Raw genomic sequence first — 22,815 nt, 5'->3', positions numbered from 1 at the left:
AAGTCAGTCACCTGAATTCAACTCAGCTGCACTTCATCCTTGAGTTACTGAACACACAAAAAGATGCCACAAATAAACAACACAATATTTGATGAGGTTAGGCTATGAAACACAAATAAAGAGCTGTATATGATGCCTACATAGCCCCCAAACCTTCCACAGCCTAAATAATACACAGACACACAGTAAATATTATATGGTTTATTTAAAATAAATAAATCAGGAACCCTTATTAGGATATTGTCAAAAATTAAATATGCCAAAAACAGTCTTAAAAGAGGTATTGAACATGATTCCTTTAATATTCTCTGTACTTGTGTGCCGACATTTTTTTTTATTATAATTATTTTTTCTGCGACTATAGAGGAGTTGCATTTTATTGCATATTTATTCCTCTAACACATCATTTTTCATTTTAAGGACAAGATTTTTTTTTAAATTTCACAATCAGAACGTTATCAAACAAACAGTAGTATTTTGAGAAGTGACCCATTTATAAAGACTCTTCTTAGGACTTTCTTTTATGTCTTTAAGGTAATGTGTTTTTGTACTACGGGGCGTTGTAAACGTTTAAGCCAAGACTGAAATTCTACTTCACTGACTGCTAGTGCTCGTATTTCCTGAATACGTGAATGCAACAACATGCCACGTCAGCTGATGTCGCCACGTAAAACTCACGTGACTGCTCTCCCCACGTGACATTCGTCGGACACTTGGCAATATCATGGCTGCAGCAGCGCAGTAAGTTGTGATTGACTAATGAATATGTATTTATTATACGCCTAATAATTAATTGAGTGGTGTTAGCGTAACCTGCTTTGCTGCATGCATGTTTCACTTACGTATTCGCGATATATGTTGCCAGCTAAAAAACACCCTTTATTAACTGTCAAACTGCGCGATAAGTACCCGTTTTTTAGTGAAATATGGGACTTCTTAACTGTTGATACTTGCAGCTACGTTTTCGCTATTGTCTGTAATATTATGACGCACTTTTGCTTTACTGCATGGATTTGTGTGTGTGTGTGTGTGTGTGTGTGTGTGTACCTAAACTGTTGGGTGCGCGTGTGTGTATTTTAAAATCAGTATCAATATTAGAAAATAATCCAAAAAGTTACTAAATATTTCAGGGTAAAACTACATAGAAAGGGAACATTATCTGAGCTCAAGGAGCCACATGATTAAACGGAAGACACAGAGACAGCCTAAAAGCCACAGGAGAACTGGGACAAGTGTACCTTGAAAAGTTGTGCACAAGTCTGCAACTTCAACTGCAACTATTTAGAATGTTAGATATAAAGTAACTATATATAGTAAATTAAACGTTGTCCTCAAGGGCTGTATAAGAAACGCTGTGAATTCCAGCAAAATAGAAAACCAACTTTTGAATTACTTTAGTTTTTTTAATGAATAAAAAAAAAAAAAACTAGCTAGCTACAAGGCTATAGGCTATAAATTGGTTAAAACGATTTTAATTCTTACATTTCAGTCTTCTTGTTCCGAGTTTGTACACCTTGTAGTATTATGCTGATCTCAGCAAAGGTCAATTTTCTTGCAATTGTGAAACAACCCAGACTGACTTATTAACCATTATAAAACAATAAAATAATCTGCTGTGGTAATCATGAAAAAGTCTGCAGTCAGCACATATAAAGTTATCTCTGCTAGAGTGTCCCAGGCAATTTTCAGAGTGTGGAACAAGCAGATGAGACACCTCACAGTATTATGTAATCTAGCACATCAATAGAAATTTTAGGGTTTTCTAATCTTAAATTATTGATACAGTTGTACTATACAAGGTATTATTCCTATTTCTGAGCTTTTGTTGGGTGGAATAGTTGGCTTCCAGTTTCATAGATTTTATCTGCCTTGCTCAATAATAGAAGTGGCTCTATTTTGTTGCAGATACACACTTTAGCCAGTAAACTCAGTCAACCGGGAATGATACTGAAAGCCATCAGCCATTAAATTCTAGGAAGTTATAGATTAACCTTTGGTACAGATATGTTGGGTTTTTAATCTTATCAGCCAAGCTACAGCCAGAGACCAAGATTTATACCCAAGACCTATCACTTACAAGGCTGTCTATCTGTCTGTAGCTTATGTCTTAACTCTTCCCGAAGGGAGTTCGGGCAAACGTTCACCTCTCTCTTTAAAAGTTTGATAGTACTGAGCAAATCCTGAGGATTACTCCCAAATAGAACTAAAAACACGGCAGGTCATCTACTCCTGCTATTTATTCTGGAATAAATCTTTTTTTATAGTGACTGTGATGTATTATTAGATAAAATCTTCATCCCTCAACCACAATATTAAAGTTCCAACACCACAATCTGTAGGGCGCAAAGTCCATGTTTTGATGGTTCAGACCACTTTTGCTGACACAAGGAGGCCGGCACGGTATTAGGCAGGGTTTTGATGTTCTGTCTGAGCGCTGCTGGTTTGCCCTAACATTAATTGAGAATTGATCATTTATACTGCAATTATAGACAGATTTGGGACATATGACTCCACTGTGTACTACCACAGTGGTACAACATTAACTGTGTGAATCATGACAATAAATTTTTGCTATATACATATAAGGATATGAGAGAATAGCTGAATGATGCAAACAGTGTGGTAAGTTTAGTAATTGTGTTTGCAGTCTTGTGCTCGCTGATACAGGGCAGTTCTAATTTTGACTCCAACTATGCATCATTTTCTCCAGCCACTACTCCACCCTGAGCCACGTTGAGATATTTTGTCTTCCTGTCCTTTCAGACCTGTCTACTGGCTGGGCAATGACACCCTGAGGGTGTCTGCTGCCCTTTTTGCCGAGAACCGACGGCGACTGTGCCAGGGGCTGAAAGCCAAAGATGGTGTGGTGCCAAAGTCAGTAGTGGTGCTGCAGGGAGGAGAACAGACGCAGAGGTACTGCACGGACACAGACGTCCTCTTCAGACAGGTTGGTACATGTATTGGTAGTGTATTTATTCATTCGTTAAAGGAGCCCAGCCTATCAGTGAGTTTGCTCTTTATTTTAGAGCTGCAGAGATTCCTTGGTTAACTTGATTACAAAAAGTCCTTGAGGGAAATTCTTTGCTTCAATGCTTTGTTTAATCAGTGTAAGCATGAACGTTTCTCTCACACAAAAAACAGAACTGCAACAGAAACCTATTTAGGAGTTTGCGTGTGAAGAAAAAGTATTACACCATTAAGCCCAAACGACCCCCAGTTTTCTCCACAAAAAGTAGGGGAGATGATGCTGTCGTAGTTTAATGTAGAGTCTACTCAGGTGTTAAGAGTTAAAGTGTGTTTTTAAGGTCTAAAACAGCAGGATTGCCATAAAAACGTTCTTCATCAGATCTTCATCAAACCACAAGCACAAATCTGAAGACTTTTTAGCTCCTTCCATCCACCAGCAGGTTTCGGCTTCTCTCTACTCCCAATGAGGTTTAGAATTAATTTCAAGAGCCTTCTGTTTGACTGCAAAGCCCATCATGGTATTTTCTCAGTATGGCTCTTATGCCTTGTTTAGTCACAACTGCACATGTTTAGCACCTATTAACATGTATTTTACTTATTACTTATCTATTCCATTATTTATTGTGATTTATTTTTCTTTTCACAGCACGTTGGCCAATGTGAGTTGTTTTTAAATCTGCTTGTTTTTTAAAAATTTGAGTTGAATTTTACACAGCAACAAATATACAACCAAGCTTTACAATAATTTTACATTAAAAGCATAAATATGCATCTTAGTCTGACACTATTTTTTAGTCAGGCAGCTTGCTTAAGGCTGACTACAGCCATCCCACTTTCTATTGAAGTGACGCCTTAGAAAGTAAGGGGTGAGTCTAAAAGGGGGACATGGGGTGTACTACACCATATTTATTTCAATAAATTATATTAATTAAAATGTAATAAAACTCTGAGCCACTGACCTGGTGCTGTTAGGCTGGTCACTGAATTATTATTATTATTATTAACATAAGTTAATAACTAGGGGTGCACATAAGTGGTCTGCAGGTGCGCATAGGCTATCAAAATAAAAGACGAGCAACAGATAAGAAGTTGGAATGCGCGTTTGCGTACATAAGATTTTCTGGAGGAGGTTAGACATTTGTTTAGGACTCTTAAATATGTTGAAGAAGCTCCTTTAAGCAATTACTTTGGTGTTCCTCCACCTCCAAAGAAATGTCAGAAGGAGTCCGAACCGCAAAAGAAGCGCGTATTCTCGGAAAAGTGGTTGCAGGAGGTGAGCTGGCTTCAAACAAATGGCAAACGACATATTCTGCACCACATCTCTGTGCATCATCATTATTCTTTTGCTTTTGAATCTTTATTATTTCTTATTAATAAAAACAGAAGTATTCTTATCAGATTACTCAATTAATCTAAACTTAATTTCTAAAATAATCAATAGCTGTAGTTCATTTTGTCTGAACAATCAGTGTATTCAATTTGAGTGCACAAACACCTGACCTGGACAAAGTCAGGTTTCAACATTTCTTGTTTGCATATTCTCCACACCCTGCCACAAATATCTTGGACAACCTGTACACTGCATAGAAAAAACTTAGCTGCATTTTTTTTCTTGAATATAATTCTTCTACAACACAAACTCAAGACTGTTATTTGCTTGAACAGAAATCAGTCAGAATATTGAAGGTTTACTTTTGATGTCACTTGACCTAACTGGCTGGACAAAGGAAAGCTCTTATATTTCCCATGAAATAATCTGAACAAAGCTAGTTCATTAATCCTGTTACTGATTCTTGGATTGTACAGGAGTCTTTCTTCCACTGGGCTTTTGGAGTGACTGAGGCTGACTGCTACGGAGCCATTGATGTGGACTCTGGGAAATCCATTCTTTTTGTTCCTAAACTGCCCGAGAGCTATGCTACTTGGATGGGAGAGTGAGTCACACTAATCCTCAAAGAGCAGTGTACAAGGCCAACATCAGCATCCGCTAGTCCATAGCAGTGAGCTATACCTTCAAGGAAGGGCTGACAGTTATGTTATCAGCTTTTAAACCTTGTGTATTTAATTGTGTATTATATTTATTGTCAAATGCAATATAATATATAATCATTTTATAAATACATAGACCTCCTCAGTCTTAGTGATTTGGACTATAGCAGTGCTGCCCTATAATATCAAGATCACTCACTCACTACAGAATAAATTGTTCAGTTAAACTAGATTTATTTATTTATCCATAGTATTGTTTGGTTGTGTATAAGACGATCATTGAAAACTCTGGACACCATAACCGATACTGACCATCTCACATGGTCATGCTCACTTCCCTAATCTAGAAACCTAAAAGCATCTTTTGTCATATGACTCTTTAAGAAAAAAAATTCACTCAAAAGTAACGTGATCAGCAATTAATGTTCTAGGTTCTGCTCAGTTTCTTTCCTCTCTGAACTCTGTCCTCAATACTGCACTTCTGCTAGTGTGTTGTAACATAGCCCATCAGTAATGTTTTAAGAGACAAGCCTTTGAAAATTCGTCTGATTTTATGTGTATGGTTTGTCTAGTGCACTTGTTCATCAGTTTTATGTTTTTCGTTTATTGACAGGATCTTTCCCAAAGAGCACTTCAAGGAGAAGTATGCTGTTGATGAGGTGCACCACACCTGTGACGTAAGTCTGTCAGTGTTGGTCTTTACAGCCCAGCCTCTCTGGTGTGATCTGTTTTTCTGTATGGTAGCTGATCTTTAATGTTAATTGATAAAGCCATGACCAGGATCAAAGGACATTAGTGCCGTTTTCCTCGCATACGTTGCAGCTCTGAGCTTTTATAGTCATTACCCAGCAAAGGTGCAGTTGGCTCACTCATGAAACTAGAAACGGTTACAAGTGAGAAAAGTCAAAGAATCTTGAATTCAAATTTATTGAAGAATTCTGTGAGACCAAAGGCAGCGATACACGTGTAACTTCCCAGGGGAAGAAAAAACTGAAACTTTATGCTGGGGCAATAGCACTAAACCCTTTAAGAACATTTGATCAGATTTTACTGGTGATTTTATACATACCCTGACAACTATTAGAATTAAAGTTAATTTACATAATGCTTCAAAATTACTGGCCACATAAGTGCCTAGAGCCATTTCAAGATGAATAGCGAGCCTTGCTTTTAGAAGGACTTTGATTAAACAGTCTAACCTTTCAGCTCCCTGGTACAAAGTCAGTGTGACATATAATTATACTGATGTGTGAAAAGCGCAGGTAATAGACAGGTGTATTCACAAGTAGCAGGTGGCCTTTATGCATCCTGCCTCCTGCATGCTACCCAGGCACCATCTGAGCCTAAATTAAACAGTATTTTCAGTAGTGAGAATACTGCTGATGTAAGCCATCTCTTGCTCTGTGCTACAAGTAAGAAAGGGTAACTTGTGAAATTGTGCTATGTGTTTTAAAACAGATTTTTTTTTTTTTTTAAAGAAGAATCGTCACTATGCTAGTTGCACATCTTGGCTAAACCCCTATTGACAACCTTCTACAAGATATGTGCCAAATACATTTTTAGTGCAGGTCTTATTTGATTTATAGTTAGTTATTGAAATTATAATAGAATATTTATGGAAAGGTTTGAAATGATTTCTGAGACATGTTTGTATTTGCATATAATAGGACGATAGAACTAAAGTTATTTGTGTGAGACGGTGTAAAATCTCAGAGGATAGTCCTTAACCTTGTTGAGAAAATGTGGACAGTGCTTTTGGCTCCCCCAAAGCACATGGAGCATTACACTGATAATCCATTTGGTACAACAGTTCATTAGAATGCATAACTGAGAAAGAGCCAAACCACCCATACTCTTAGGGGGGCTTCATTTTGAATTTTCTTATTTAAATTTGTAACCTGCACTTCTGTTTGCTTCATTTAACAGCCCAGTGTGAGGAATGCACTTAAGTTAAGGCTCTTTGTAATTGCATGTTTTGAGAGAGTAGAAAAATGGTTATGTTTATCAGTGTTGACAGCAGATTCCCAGGGGAGCTGTACTGGTGGATTGACAGCACCAGAGCTATTCTGGAGGTGTTCATGTTAACAAATCATAAAATATATGCAGAGTACAATATAAGAGTGTTCACTAGCCAGAAAATGCTAAGAGGTTAGCATTTAAACGATCACATAATTATACAGTAATTTCCATGTTTACATTTTGTCCAAGTGATGATTCATACTTCAGATGATATTTCAGGTATTTTAACATCTCTGCACCTGCTTGAGGCGTTAGATATCCTAATTAGTCACAGGTTAAGATGCAAGTCATCTGCCAAGTTTTCCATGAATCAACACCAGCTTAACACAGTAGGTAAAATTAGAAAAAAATAATAAACTGCACGACTACCTACAAATACCCAAGGCTGACATCTAGAAAGACAAAAAAGCAGTTGGTGGTGTTCAGCATTCAGATGGCAATGCTGCCTACAGAAGAACCAAAAAGAGAACAATATTTCTTTCTTATCCAAATCAGGTCATGAATATTTTAGGCAGCACTCAGACATGGGAGGTATCGATGCACACACACACTTTTCATTGCACTACCCTACTTTAAATGCACACAAATCACCTTTAAATTGTTGAATTTGTGTTTTAATAGTATCTGGCATTTTTATGATTCTGTTGTGTTCTGTTTCAATATTTTTTAACTTTTAAATAATAGATGCATTTTTAACCATGAGCAGATCCTCTATGCATCATCACTATATACAGGGTAAATGTTTTCATGTTTTAAATTTACAGTTGAGAATGAGAATGATTTCCTCACATTGCCATTAAAACTGTTCAGACAATATTCATGTGAGTGTCCTTTCAAACTATGTCTTATTCCAGTTTCTAAAATTTGAGCTGCTAGAATCTAGATTGTAGGTTTTGAAGATAAAGCGTGTTTTAAGACAATGGAGTGAATAATTTAGGAATTTTAGTTTTATTAAGGATATTATTATTATTTGGCAGAAACTTTTCTGACAGGTAGATATGTTGTATTGCCTGCCCAGTAAGTGGTGCAGAGGATGGTCAGGATTATCTGTGATGGATAGCAGATTGTGTGACCAGTTTTCCAGCCAGTCATAGAGCCAGACTTCCTAATTAGTTTATTGAGTTTATTGGTGTCTCCGGCTCTGATGCTGCTCCTCTAGCACTGTAGAGCATTTTGGTGCACACATCATTTGAGCTGCCTTAGGAACTCTGATCCATAGAGTTCACTTGGGGAGAAGAAGGGGAGCGAGGGTGAGTGGAGACCAGAGTTTGTGTGGAGGAGACAGCAAAGGGCTGTGAACCAAACCTGTTGAAGACATCGTTTAGCTCATTTGCTCTCTCCAGGCTGCCCACTGGTTGTCTGTCTGTCACTTTAAACCCAGTGATTGTCTTTATTTTACTCCCGTAGGAGTCTTTGTGTTTCCTCAGCTTCACCCTTAGGTCGTGCTACATGCTTCTCAGTTCTTCCCTGTCCCCAGACCTGAAGGCTTTTTTTCTTTTTATTAAGCAGCTCTTTCAGGTCAGTGATCCAAGGCTTTATTGTTCTTACGTCCTGCTGGAGAAGCCACAGAGGCAGGATGGTTCCTGCCAAAGTCACCTTTATTCTGCCACCTGAAAGCAAAGGAAAACTTGTGCTTGTTATTTCTGCCATGCTATGATATGTCTAATTAGTTTTTGTCTGCATTCCTGTAGATAGCCAATGTCCTGTCCAACCTAAAACCAGCAGTTCTCCTCACACTGGTATGTCTCACTCATTCTTGCCCAATTACAGCTAATGCTAAGCTTCTGTTAAGTAGTATTGAATATTGCTGGTATGGGAGTATTTTGCTGAATCATCCTCACCCTAATCACCCCTCTGTACCCTGCTTTATGTTGGCTCCCACCTCAGTTGTATGAAAAATAAAAGAATTGTTTAATTAAGCTCTTATATAGTAGCACCAAATCTGTTTTTGAAAAAGGTTACCTTTTAAAAATGGATGAACTCCTAGATACCAGAAAATATTTACTAAGCTGTATAAACATTTATATTCACACGGTGGTGATGTGATCACTTGTTTGCCTGTTTTATATTTTTTCTGCAGCGAGGACAGAATACAGATAGTGGGAGCACTTGCCGTGAGGCCTCCTTTGATGGAATTAGTCGGTATGTTTAATTGGCTTCAATTTGCATTAACATAATTATACTTTGTTTGTGGATGGGTTTTTTCTGTTTTTCACTAAGAATGCAGAAAACTCTTACATATACTTATTGTTGCTGATTAACCTAATTTCAAATATAATTCAATTAAACAAATTTTCTTGTTATTCATTGATTAATAATAGCATTGTCCTTGGCACTGGTCTTTGTTCTTTTAACTGCATATATTTGCTATTTTTATCATCCTACTCTAACCCCAGATACTTTTAAAAAAGGCTCAAGTACTTGTTTCAAAAGAAATGTAACCATTTGCTTCATATTCATATTCATTTAATTTCTTTTCTTTTTGCTTTTCTTTCTTGGATTAGCTTCCAAGTGAACAACACTCTTTTACACCCTGTCATTGTGGACTGGTAAGTAATTAAAATTTGTCACTGAAAAAGTCCACTTGAGAAAAAGCACTTTTTGCCTAAGAGTTTGTTCAGTCAGATTCTCGCAAATCTTGGCAATTACAGCTGCCCAGTGAGGTAATTGTGTGTCTGCTATCAGAAACGGGGTTTTTTCTTGTGGTTGTTTCTTTTTCTTTCTTTTTTTCCCCTCTCAATTGAGAAGTGAGATTGTGTGGATGTAATGGACTTCGTGCTTGCCTGGTTGTCCTTGGCATTAGAGCTTGCACCCTCCAGATGAATTGACATTTTCTAAAATGAGGAGGAATGCTTTTCAGGCACACCTCATGGGAAGCAGGGCTTGATTGAACCCTCTGCACACTCGTCTCACTACAGCTCTTTTTTTCCCCTTTTAATTACTGTTACTGTTTGTTACAAGTGCATTGGATTATTTATGTGGATTATTTGTATAGAAATCTTTATTTCATTTCATTACTAAGCCATCTTAGGTACACACAAAACATGAGAACAGCATGGTATAAATTAGCAAGCAAAGTTTTAATTCAAGTGAAAGACTCACATTGTAGACATAAATATTATAGGTAGCTCTGCAACAGTAGCTTATAAAGCATCAACTGTAATAACAAAAAATGACAGATCTCATTTATATACAACTTACCTTAAAATTACCTAAAAGCTTCTCGACACGTGATTCTTACACTTGTTGCTATGTTAGCAATGTATATTAGAAATGACTATTTCAGCCACTAGAGTACAGATGTTGCACTAAATATGGGTACTTTTTCAAACTTTCTGTCCTTGCTCATCTTAATAATGACATTAATGAATGGAATCAGTCCAGTTTTGAGTTTGCATACTACAAGAATCGTCCACGAAATAGCTGCCATGAAAATCCCCCTGGGCAAATTGATAGCATTGCTACTACCGCTCTTACTGGTGGTACCAAACTAGTTAAAATTGATTGTCTCTACAAGTTTTGAGATTGCAGCTAATTTCTATTTACCTCAAATAAAAATAAGGACGTTTGCTTATTTGGAAAATAAAGTACAGGTTAAAGAAAAATACACCAGTTTTCTTTTAGTCTGAGGCCTATATTCTGTGTACTATATGGCTGTAGATCCACTGTAATGTGTAATGTGATTTTCTTAGTCTGAGAGACAGCTGGTTACTCCTTCTCTGTTTGCAGCCGTGTCGTTAAGACTGATATGGAGCTGGAGGTCTTGCGCTACACCAACAGAGTTTCCAGTGAAGCCCACAAAATGGTAAGTTAGCTCTCAGTTAAACAGGCGATTTTTAAAAACTGAAAGTAGTATATTTATGGAACGAAAGGAAAAGGAAGGAAAAAAAATCAGAGCATGGAATTAAACACGCAAACTATCAAAAAGCTTATTACATTTTAAAACTCCCCCAAAGGTGTAAAGATCTCAGGATCCTCTAAGACATTAAACTGTTTAAACACTATCGATTTTAACTTCCTCCAGTAGCTTGGAGGCGAGCAGTTAACTGTGGTAGCATTTGACCAATAAGCTGTAACATTAAAGCAATACTTTACATCTGCACAGGATTTGACTCTATCAACATAAATAACCTTCAGGGGCTGAGCAGCAGTTAACCTCACAATTTTATCTGTCCTTTAAAGTCACTCACAATAAGTGTTGCGTGTTTGCTGTTTAAAAAAGAGAAGCTCCCTAATAAGCATCTCTCATACTTATAAAAACCTTATGCCTTTATGTAGTACTTCACTGCAGCTCTACAAAATACAGTATTTTGCACATAAACTGTGTAAAGAACATTTATTAAATGTGTTATAAAGAAGAAGAGCAGCATTAGAAATTAGCACATTTGGTTATACATTGAGCTAAAAGTAAACTAATTAATTATGATGCACTTCCAGTTGATTCTTTATCCATATAATCTTTAAATATAACAACTTTAAGCACACTAACATGCTCTAGCAGCTCCAAATGCTTAACTAGAATAAGCAATATGAGCACCTAATTACTTAGCATATCCCTTCGTAGTGCACATTACAAAGTGATTTTCAGCCTCCATTACTCATGCTGTGTTTACACACTGGTTGTTTACACCAGCAGAAATGTTTAACCACTTTATCAAAAATAGTTAAACTGATGCTCAGTTAAAATGTTTATTTCACCACAAAGCTTGGCTAGAATCCAGTAAAGTCCCTGCAGTTAGCTACTGCAATGAAAAGATCCATCTGTTTCTTTATTTCCCTGCCATGTGTATCACACACAGTCAGCTTTTTCTGTGTTTAAATTCACGGTTTATTGTGGGAAGATAAAACCATGGCACGAGATCATGGACATTTGTTTCATAGTTTGATAGAACTGGAACCAACACACCTCCAGCAGAGATTCAAAATATTTCTGCCACAGTGCAGTCAGGTACAAAAAAATACATTAATAAGTTTAAAAAAAGCTTAACTTGCACTCTGTGGACATTGAAGATCATTTTAAAGGAGGATGGAATTTGAATTTAATTTAAAAAGGATTTAGAAAATAGATTTCAAACTTGCTAATCTCATATATTGTTTTTCTTTTTTGCATAGATCATGAAGCATGTGAAACCCGGAAAGAAAGAATATGAAATGGAGAGGTCGAGTTTTTTTTTTATTATTATTATGAAGACGTAAAAACTTGTGTTTGGTGACAAGACATGGAAGCACACTGCATTCCTTAGACTTTACTTATGCTTGCTTACTTACATGACAATGAATTTTTGAGCAAGTGGACTTAGTCCACACTAATTTGGGTAGATGTTATGCTGATGCATTTACTATGTTTGACGATATGTAATTGGTTTGTTATATATTATAATTGGATTAGTTAAACCTTTGATGTGTAAAATTAGCAGCAGGTGATGATGAATGAATAAATCAGTTTAGATTACACCCTGGTGACACAGATGGAACAAACAGAAATGTCACACCTCTTTGCTTGCTTAGAATTATTAGCTCCAGTGTAGTAGGAAATCTGAAGGCCTTGTTAATAATGATGTGTAACGTAATGACTGGTTACTCGGTAACTGGAAAGTGTGCATATTGCTTCACTGCATGCTTCTGGTATACAAACATAGTATAGGATTAAAATTCAGATTCAGTGCTTGGTTGTAGTTTTGAGGTACTCAAAATATGGGTGCTTAACACAAGAAATATGTAATAGTATAAATATTTCAGTTTACTTTCTTCATGTCTGAGTATTCACTACCCTTGGTGTCTTAGTAGCTTTCCATCATGCTCATTTGTGCTGGCCATTTAAGAGGAATAGTTTAACATCCTACACAGGTCTGCAATGCTGTCGAGAGTCATAAAGCTGTTTGATGTGTTTGGCCATGTGATGATTAAAGAATGAGTGCTGAATGAATTCTTAAAAAGCATAGAGTCAGGAAAAGGGCAGAGGAAGCCTGTCAGGTAATTAGATTTTTTTTTTCCTTCTATCTTTGCAGTCTTTTCCAGCACTACTGCTATACTAAAGGAGGAATGCGCCACACCTCTTACACCTGTATTTGTGGAACGTGAGCATTGACAATTCATTACCTGTTTTATTTCTGGTATTAGAAATCAAATTGAGTCTGTTCTTCCTGGTGCCAAAAATGAATGAAAGAAAACCATTGCTGTAGTGCTTTTTTCCTTTAGAGTTTAATACCGGCAATCGTAGCATACTGATCATACAATCGAGCAGTTGACCCTGACACCATAGCCCTAGGCATTAGAGCACCAAATACTCTGTTCCTCTATTAAGTTGAGCGCTCCTAGGGGGAAAGAAAATACTTCAATTTTCGACAAAATTGCGATACATTGGAGGAAACTATGCTCCTGCAGTACCTTCAAGGGTATATGACACAGTTGAGCAGGCTCCATGCATCTCTTCTGTATCCCTGGTGATTTGTTGGCCAGAATAAACTATGCTCATTAAAAAAAACTGTATTAACATCCCCCCTTTAGCTGTGAGCGAGCAGCATCATTATGGATGAAAGATTTTGAAATGCTGTTAATCATGTTCTGGCCTTTTGGGTTAAAGGCCATGCATCATGAACATTGTAAAGATTAGTGGCCTGTAGATGAAAGCGTTTTTCCTGTTAAAACTAGGGGTTTAAAACAAGAGACTGGAATCCATTTGATGCTTTAAAGTATTCTCTGCTTTGAAGAATAATGTTATTTATGTTTTGTGACTGGTGCATTGTTTATTCCCACCAGTGGCAATAATTCCTCTGTTCTCCATTATGGTCATGCTGGCGCTCCTAATGACAAGACAATCGCAGATGGAGATATGTGGTGAGTACCGATGGGTTGTGGTTTTTTTTTTTTGTTTTTTGTTTTTTTTAATGAGTGGGGGGGACTACAACCACCTCATTCTTCTGGATCTTAATTCAGAATGTAAGTAAGTAAGTAAAATTTTATTTATATAGCACATTTCTAGATAAAAGATCACAAAGTGCTTTACAAGGTATAAATGTGTACAGATTCTCCTAAATGAGCCATTTCCCAGCATGCAGTTTTTGTCAAATACCATCGCAAATGCCATCAAGGTTACTGTTCTTGTGACCTTTAGTGACTTTGCCATCTCTGTGCATCTCTTTTTATCGAAAAGCATGTGGGACACAAACATAAAACATGTTGGAAATAAATTCTTTAATAATTCTCTAATCATTTTTATTTGTTTTGTCTCCTGCAGTCTCTTTGATATGGGTGGAGAGTACTATTGCTACTCCTCGGACATCACCTGCTCCTTCCCAGCTAATGGCAAGTTCACTCCAGACCAAAGGGCCATCTACGAAGCCGTCCTGAAAGCCTCACGTGCGGTGATGGCTGCCCTCAGACCAGGTTATATTATTTTACCGAACTAAAATTAAAGTGAGCAAATGTCAAGAAAACTGAATCTGCTGTTCTTATTGAAACATAGCAGCATAGGGGTTAAAAACTAATTAATATGTTACAGATATAGAAATCTGTTTTTCTTAAGCACAAATCATAACTGATCACCATGAGGATACTTGTCTGTAAAGTCTTTTAACTGGTTACACGTGTAGTGTTTTAGGTAGTTACAAAAGTATTCTTTAGTATTCATTACAATTGGAGCTTTGAAAATAATATCCTTGTGAATTACAGTCCCTAAAAAATTAATAATCTTTTAAAATAACACGCATAGTTAAATTTTTAACTGCTTTGTTGTTCATTGACAAAAATGCTTGTTTTAAAGGTGTGAAGTGGACCGACATGCACCGTGTGGCTGACAGGGTTCACCTGGAAGAACTTGTAAAGATTGGCATCCTAATTGGCAGCGTGGAGGACATGATGAAGGTCCACCTGGGCTCTGTATTCATGCCCCATGGCCTTGGACATTTGCTGGGTATTGATGTGCACGATGTAGGAGGTTACCCTGAGGTGAGAACAGAACTCTTGTGTTCTGCAATTTCACACAACACAACAACTAGTCAGCAGTTATTTCTGTGACAGTAATAGTCTGAAGACAGTAGAGGACGAAAATATTTCTGTTACTGGAATATTGATGTGTCCTCTGTAATAAAGAGACCATTGGTGCAGAAGTGAGAGAGGAACTAAATTAGGCCAGGCTGCAAGGAACAAGTTCAGGATGAGGACAGGAGCGAGGGGAAGATGAAATGTCATCTGAACTTTGAGCACAGATAGTTTCACGCTGTGGTGGAGGAATTTGTAGTGATATTCAGTTTTGACATGTAAATAGAGAAGTTGGTTAACCCTCAGCATTTCCAGTAGAACTACTGAATGTTCCCCTGCTGACAGCAACAGTATGAGAATTAAACTTTGAGGGGGTGGGAATCACTGAATGCAGTGCTCAGTGTGTGGATACATGACAATGCTGTTAACTGACTTTGGTAAGTGTGACAGGAAAATATAAAAATGATGAATTAATAAACTTCCATGTTATATGGCTCTTATCTGTCTCTTCTTCTTGTTTGAGTAAAAAGCATTTTGATGATTTTTACATAAAGTCTTGCATGAAAAACCCTGAAATATTTTGACTTTGATGAGCAAACTGACAAAAAATATAATAGCATTTATTTATGGTATCAGATACAGTAGTTGGATAAACCTCAATTTAGTCAGTTTTGCACATATTTTAAAAGTACATTTATTTAAATAATTAAATAATACTACTGTCAACTGCTGTATAGGGTATCGAGCGAATTGACGAGCCTGGATTGAAGAGTCTTAGGATGGGCCGCCTGGTGCAGGAACGGATGGTTCTTACCGTGGAGCCTGGCATATACTTCATCAACCACCTGCTGAACCAGGCCCTGGCTAACCCTGCCCAGAGCTGCTTCATCAACAACCAAGTGCTGGCTCGCTTCCGTGGCTTCGGAGGGGTTAGTATGCTTGCACAGTTCTTTTTGTTGTTTATGTTAGACCAGGGTGGTAACAGAACAAAGGGCCAACTGATACTGAAATTAATTCAGCTTCTGCTTGGTTTACAGTCTGACAGGATTGGTATTCTTTCATGATTTGCTAAAGGCCAAATGTACAACTTTGAAGAAAAAAGCTATAAAGATTGAATAATGTCACTTTAAGCATGAAAATGTCAGCCAGTTTAAAATTTAAGGTGCTGCTATCTCTAAAATTGTGTCTGTAGAGTGTGCTTTTTCTTGTCCCACCATCTTTGACTTTTTATATGTAAATTAAACGCTGCAAGATCTATTGAATGTTATGGTATTTTAGGTATTGTGTCATATTTTTGATCAGTTCAAAGTCACAATAGAACCTAGATTGTCATACAAGTATTTATAAAGTCTATTAACTGAAAAGTAATATCACAAATATGTTTAGGCTAATTAATGTTAGAGTAACAGATTTTCTGTCACGGCCATTTAATGACAAATCCTGAGAAATCAGCAAAATAAATGTGAGGATGTATTCCTCCAAAGAAAGTAGTATAGTAGCTCAGATCAACCTAAAATACATTTCAAATTGATAGTTTGAGTCTTAAACTAGGGTATTCCTACAAAATAATCAGCAAATGAAAATGTATATTTAAAAAACTTTCAGTAACTGGTCCAGCTCATTTCAAATCTTTGAATGCCTCCTGCTTTTGACTATTTTCATGTGTCACTAACCACTTTGTTCCTTCTTTCTGTAGGTTCGCATTGAAGATGACATCGCGGTCACAGCAGACGGCATAGAGCTGATGACTTGTGTACCTCGTACAGTTGAGGAGATTGAAGCTTTTATGGCTGACTCCACAAAACCTTTCAGTCCAGTTGTTTGAAGAAACTAAATTAACTTTCATTGAAGTTTTCTATATGATTACTGAGGAATATCAACATTAATCAGTAAAGCTCAACTTATTTCTTGACTCTCATATCTTAATCATGAAACAGATACGCAATCGAGATCAGCAGCATCACATAAAGCTTTTGTAAAGTTTAAAGTTCTGATGTACATTAGCCACTGTCAGTTTTACTTGACAAACTTTACAATAATACAGTATTACATTAAAATCTTTGTGCCTCCAAGGAAAATACATTTCTGATTTTAAAAAAATATTCTTATATGTTCCTCTTTCTAAACATTGCATTGAAATTGCCGTAAATAAATCTTTTAATTTCCAGCTGTGTAAAAGACTTGTTCATTTATTGGTCAGTTAAAAAAACATTTGTAAATATACAAATTGTTACACTTGACAAAGAAATAGTGCAAAAAAGACTAATTAGTGTAAATTGAATGATGAGTACTTCAGTTACTCACCATTCGTAAAGTATTACTGCAAGTAGGACTGCACTGATTTATTTGCAAATAAGACGGCATTTCGAAATAGCACAGCAATAAACATTGTTTGTTTCATTAGTGCTGTATTGATGTAGCTGTGATGCAGTTCCTTGTAAAAAATACATTTGTGCTCATAAATGGTGTGGTCTGTAAAACAGGTATTGTGAAATACATGTGTATATAAGGGTGCAACGATACACAAAATTCACGGTTCGATTCGATAGTTTGGTGTCACGGTTCGATATTTTCTCGATACAAAAAAAATTTCATGCCTTTTTAATTTGTCATTTGTTAAAATTATAAATATATATTTTAACTCAAAAGTACAGTTTTTAAATTTAATGTTGCTGAAACAAGAAAATAATAATTAAAAAATATATATATATCTGATCGAGAAATCACTCATCTTTGGAAAAGAGAGTTTATTACAGAGAAATGGTTCTTTCCAAAATAAAAGCTATACTATAGCTTCTTCTGGGCTATACTCTCAGCAGCATATTAAACATATCAGGTCCCCATAAGGAGAATCATGTGCTAACAGCTGTCTAAATGACTCGGGTAACGTTTGTAGCATGCATGCTTGTTGTTTTTGTCTGCTTCCACTTGTCTTTGCACTAGGATGATGTCGGCGTAAATGTGCAGTCATATTCGTGACTGCGGGCTCACTTCAGCAGTGATCTGGGCCCTTTTTAGAGGGGTGTCAAGCCAGGATATCTGTATTGCAGTGAGCTGGTCTTCACCTCTCGCCTTAATGGGCTAGACATCTCCACTCCAAGTGTAGCCCAAGAAGTGCTGGGCACTGGGTCCTCACTTGGATACTGGCTATTGTTGTGACTGCATGAGATAAGCTTGTCTGGCAATACGGGAATTTCCATTTCCCATAGTGAGACATCAAAACAAATGCTAGGAATGAGAACTTTAGGTTACTTGTGTAGCCATGGTTCTCAAAGTAGCCTGAGTGAGATGTCTTACCAGACAGCCCTTCTTGTTGAGGCGAAGTGAGAAGAGGTGCTTATCTTGAATAACGGATACGTAATAGCGCAAGATATTTAAGCATGGGTGGTTTTGCCTGACATGATTGTTGCAATCCCCAGCCAATCTGGATTGGCAGAACAAGAGGAATGAGGAATATGCAAGGAGGCTCATCCCATAGTGAGATGTCTCACTCATGCTAATCTGAGAACCGGGATTATGCAAGTAACCTAAAGTTTGCATGTGGCGGACGACACCACTGTACTTTATGATTAATGCTATTAAATGCTGCAGTGCAGTGTTTGACAAATAGTATACAAGTCAACATTTCTAAAAATTAAAATACATTTCCACTGAAAATGTTAAAGACTTATTCAAATGAGACCTTGTGTTGTAAAGTGTCCCTAAAGCAGCTTCCATCTGTAGTTTTGCTAGTGGATAAAAAGCTGCTAAACATATACCTATTACTTTAATAGACTTCATTTCCAGAAAACATTCATCCACTTCCCCTTTGTTGTTTCGACTGTAAAACAACCAAAGTTATACTTATCTGACAAAATATGCACCACATACACCAATTACATCAAAAACACTTAAATGCAAGGCAAATGTCCTGCAGGACGATTTAAGCATTTGTTTAATCTAAGATCATTGGTTTAAATGTTCGGTAGAATTGATGCATTTCTGTGGAACGTTTACACAATTTTTTACAAGCAATTCAATCCTGAGCGTGTTGTGTGGCATGAATAAGCAATGTGTCACAGTGTGCATATTTTCCCTTTCGGTTACATTACTAATGTCAGATAAAAAAAAAAATACATACAGCTAACATTTAATTTCAGGCTTGATCCAGTGTTGTCAAAACATTGACTCATGACTTGTCAAACCTTGATTTTTCAAAATTAAATTGCACTTTTTTAGTTGCTGCTCAGTGAAGACAATTTGTCACAAAGTTAATGGAACTGATAATGTGGGTCACAGCATCACAACATAAATTATTTTGATAATAATGTGTGAACTTTTCACCCTCAGTGTAGTGTCAGAGGGAATATGGTGACAATGTGAATGTCCTTTTCTCATCAAGAACTGGAATAGCTGGACAGGGATAGCTCAGTAGGTAGAGTGGTCGCCCCATGATCGGAAGGTCGGGGGTTTGAATCCACTGAATGGGTACCCCCTGAGCAAGGTACTGTCCCTACACACTGCTCCCCGGGCGCCTGCTCAGTGGCTGCACACTGCTTCACTCAAATGCAGAGAAAAACAAGTAATTTCTCCACGGGGATCAATAAAGTATGCATTATTATTATGAATATTCAGAGACAGAAGTCAAGGGAAAATGTGCTGCAAAACCATTTGTAGCTGTGTCTCAGTTACTCTCAGCGACCAGAGTCTGAAAGAGAAGCAGCTTTCATGTTATATATTGTTATATACTGTGTGAAGTTTGCATATTTCCCTAATGCTTGGGTGGAGTTTTTGAAATGTGCAGAGTAAAGCTCTGTATTAATTCTGGTTAATGAATAGATAAAATGTGACTTGTAGTCTAAAGAGGTTGAAGTGGTCAGTAAGACAACAAGAAGGCTATAAATGTGTGTATGTTACATACACACTGCCCTGCCCAGGTTTAAACCATGATCTCTCTTACTGTGAGGCAACAGTACCAACCACTGAGCTACTGTGTTGCCATCTGTTTGACTACACCTTATTACGCCTACACTCCAGCATTAGTTTTTTGGGTTGTCCTAACTGTGACACAAATGTTCCCTTGGATGATGTAAATAAACACACATTTGATGAATACTTTTAGCTGTAATTCAAGAATACGTATATTACTACTGAGAAATTTCACAAAAATATCTAATAAGATAAAATTATACAATGACAATATTTTATATCTAAAAGTCAAAGGTAAAGTTTGAGCTTTATCTTTGAGCTTTCTTGGCATTTATCATGTTATGGAATAGAAACAGATTTAAACTATAACTTGACTGGTTAGTGAAGTCGTACAAAAGAAGGCTTAACTTTTTTTCCCCAAAACTATTTCATAACTGCCTCACTCTTAAAAACAAGAGTATGATCGTAGTGGCTTTTGCTCATAATTATGTGCTTTCCTTTACTTCAGGGAGAAATAGTTGATGGTAAGTCTGTGTCAGTGTTGGTCTTTACTGTCAGTTTGATATGAGTTTCCTGTGCAGTAAATGAGGATACGGCATGAACCGTGACATTTTACTACAACATTAGTGTATTCAGTTATTCGATAATGTTCTATTTATGTCATCATAACTAATATTAGATAAGCTCTCGAATCTTCTACAGTTGAGGGCACAAATTATTCCATCCATATTCTTGACTGCTTATCAAGTTCAGGGTCCCAGATGGGCTGGAATCTATCCAAGCTGTCACCGGGCGAAAGGCAAGGTACACCCGTGGACAAGTAACACCAACTGCAATACTAATGAAATCTCAGACCATAGTCATATCTGTACTCATTCTTCATTCTGAAGTCAGCTACACCCCTCTTTGTGTAAAGCTTTGTGACTGTATCTTGCTTGTTTGGAACGCTACTGATAAAATCTCTCCACAGACAGATATATAAACACCTGTTTTAGTACTCAAAATTGTGTTTCCAAGTGCCTCTTGGCCTACTTTTTTTTTTAAACAGTGAGACGTATAGTCACACAATTTAACACACAAATATTGTATTTATTTGTGAAGTCTATTCTTTTTAATCCTTATAAGTCATTATCAGTGAAGACTCCAACCCCAGCATCTTTACAATCAAAAAATATGTTTAATGTATGTGTTTTTTAGGGGGCACAACAATCACATGTTCTGATAAATTAGGGTTAGGATTAGGGTTATCTCTAGGGGTGGGTTTCAATAATCAATTTTCCGATTCAAATCAATTTTAGCTTGAATAAAGCGATATTGATTCATTAAATCCTGAATCGATTTCTAAATATAAAGTATTTTGTCAGAAACGTCAGAATCTCAGGTTAAAGCTCACAAACAAACAAACTGTAAATGAGTTTAATTACACATGCTGCATTTGACTTTACAATGTTATATGTATCCAGGGTGTGGTAACATTTAAAGAAGTTCATGTGTTTTGAGGTGCCCAGGTGAATTATTCTGACTCTGGCACCATCTCATGGTAATGTTATGAATGGCATTGTGCTACAAATCAATGCTGAATGACTGGAGCAAAACACAAATAACAACAACAACAACATGAGGAAAACGAAATGTAATTTAGCTTCTTTAACAAATACTTTAATAAAAGTTTTGAAAACGGGACACTGTTTTTTTTTTTTAATAACATACCATTTATAAAGGGTTTACAGCTTTATTAAGGTTAATAAATCCATTACTAGTGCTTTGGAGAAGGAACATAATTTTGGAGTTGGGTCCTAATTAACATAATAGACCATCCTCATAGTCCTCATAGACCATCATTCACTGGTGAGGCATGCGCAAATAAGGAATTTTGTGTTTTTATTTGGTATACACAGCTGATTTCTGATTTTCTGATGAGCAATTAGGCATGACGAGCTTTAATTTTTAATAACTCGTAGGCTTGCAGCAATGTTAGCTCAAGATAATAACTGGATTTTTGTCCTGCAGCCTGTTTCCAGAGGGTAGAAAGGCAAAGCTCATCTTAATGTTTTAAAAAGATCGCTCCACCTAAAGTTGTTCTCATTGATAGCTTATAATGAATCAGATATGAAACAGTAAATTTATTATTTAGCAATAAATGCAAAATCACTATAAACTGTCTTTTATTTAGCCAAGTAGTCAGTGATTGTATTTTAAAACATTACATTTGTTTTTTTTATTGTAAGTTCTGAAGCATGTGAAACCTTGACAAGTATGTATGAAAATATGCAATAAGTGCTGTGTTTTACCAACAGAACCTACTGGGAAGGCACTGGCGCGCCATGAAGTGTGAGCTCATCATTATGCACAGCTTTGCGATCGTGTCAAGAGCCATAAAAGTGTTTGATGTGTTCAACCGTGTTTTGCTACAGGATTGACTGTTGATTTACATTTTTAAAAGAAGCAGGAATATATCCTTCAGGAGATTTATGTGTTCTCTGATCTCTGCTTTGCTAAATTCGTTTAATTTCCCCAAAACGCACAGCATTGTTATGGGTGGAGTGTTTTCAGATGTTGCTTCTAATAATGACTTAGCCTTTTGGAATAAAGGTCATGTGTAATGAATTCTTTCATTTTTTCTGGTCAGGGAGAGATTCAAAATGAGGAGCTGGTAAACACAGAGGGAAATTATCTAGGTTTTCCATCCGTCCGTCTATCCATCCACTTATCCAAATAAAGGTTGGGGGGCTAGTTTTTCTAGATAAAACTTTAAAAAGAAATGACACTAAAAAAAAGCTGCAGTTCATTTGTTTTTGAACTGAAGTGCTTTATTTTATTCAAAATAGTTTGGCAAGCACTGAATTGCACCTCTTTCGAGAAGTCATGAAGCCATCCTGCTGATTCTCCAAGTGTGCAGTTGTTTTCGATATCAGACAACTTGGTCACACAAATTTTACACAGATAACAGCT

At 36.7% G+C, this 22,815-nt stretch overlaps 1 protein-coding gene across 1 annotated transcript; it reads left to right on the top strand.

Annotated features, from left to right (window-relative positions):
* The first annotated feature begins 648 nt into the window (after nt 1-648).
* On the top strand, nt 649-17,122 carry pepd (peptidase D). Its single transcript, XM_085422741.1, has 15 exons — nt 649-741; nt 2,764-2,947; nt 4,774-4,901; nt 5,570-5,633; nt 8,667-8,714; nt 9,056-9,117; nt 9,480-9,524; nt 10,705-10,780; nt 12,088-12,134; nt 12,984-13,052; nt 13,735-13,812; nt 14,213-14,361; nt 14,738-14,922; nt 15,693-15,884; nt 16,652-17,122. Exons 1-15 carry the CDS (start codon nt 725-727, stop codon nt 16,778-16,780), a joined length of 1,473 nt encoding a protein of 490 aa, XP_085278867.1. The 5' UTR covers nt 649-724; the 3' UTR covers nt 16,781-17,122.
* The last annotated feature ends 5,693 nt before the right edge of the window (nt 17,123-22,815 follow it).

This window comes from Rhamphochromis longiceps, linkage group LG1 (genome assembly GCF_057381845.1).
Source record: "Rhamphochromis longiceps isolate RC_006_pf linkage group LG1, R_longiceps_female_GT1.1, whole genome shotgun sequence".
Taxonomy (NCBI): domain Eukaryota; kingdom Metazoa; phylum Chordata; class Actinopteri; order Cichliformes; family Cichlidae; genus Rhamphochromis; species Rhamphochromis longiceps.
The sequence above is the reverse complement of the archived record's forward strand: the minus strand, read 5'-3'. Positions and strand labels throughout refer to the sequence as shown.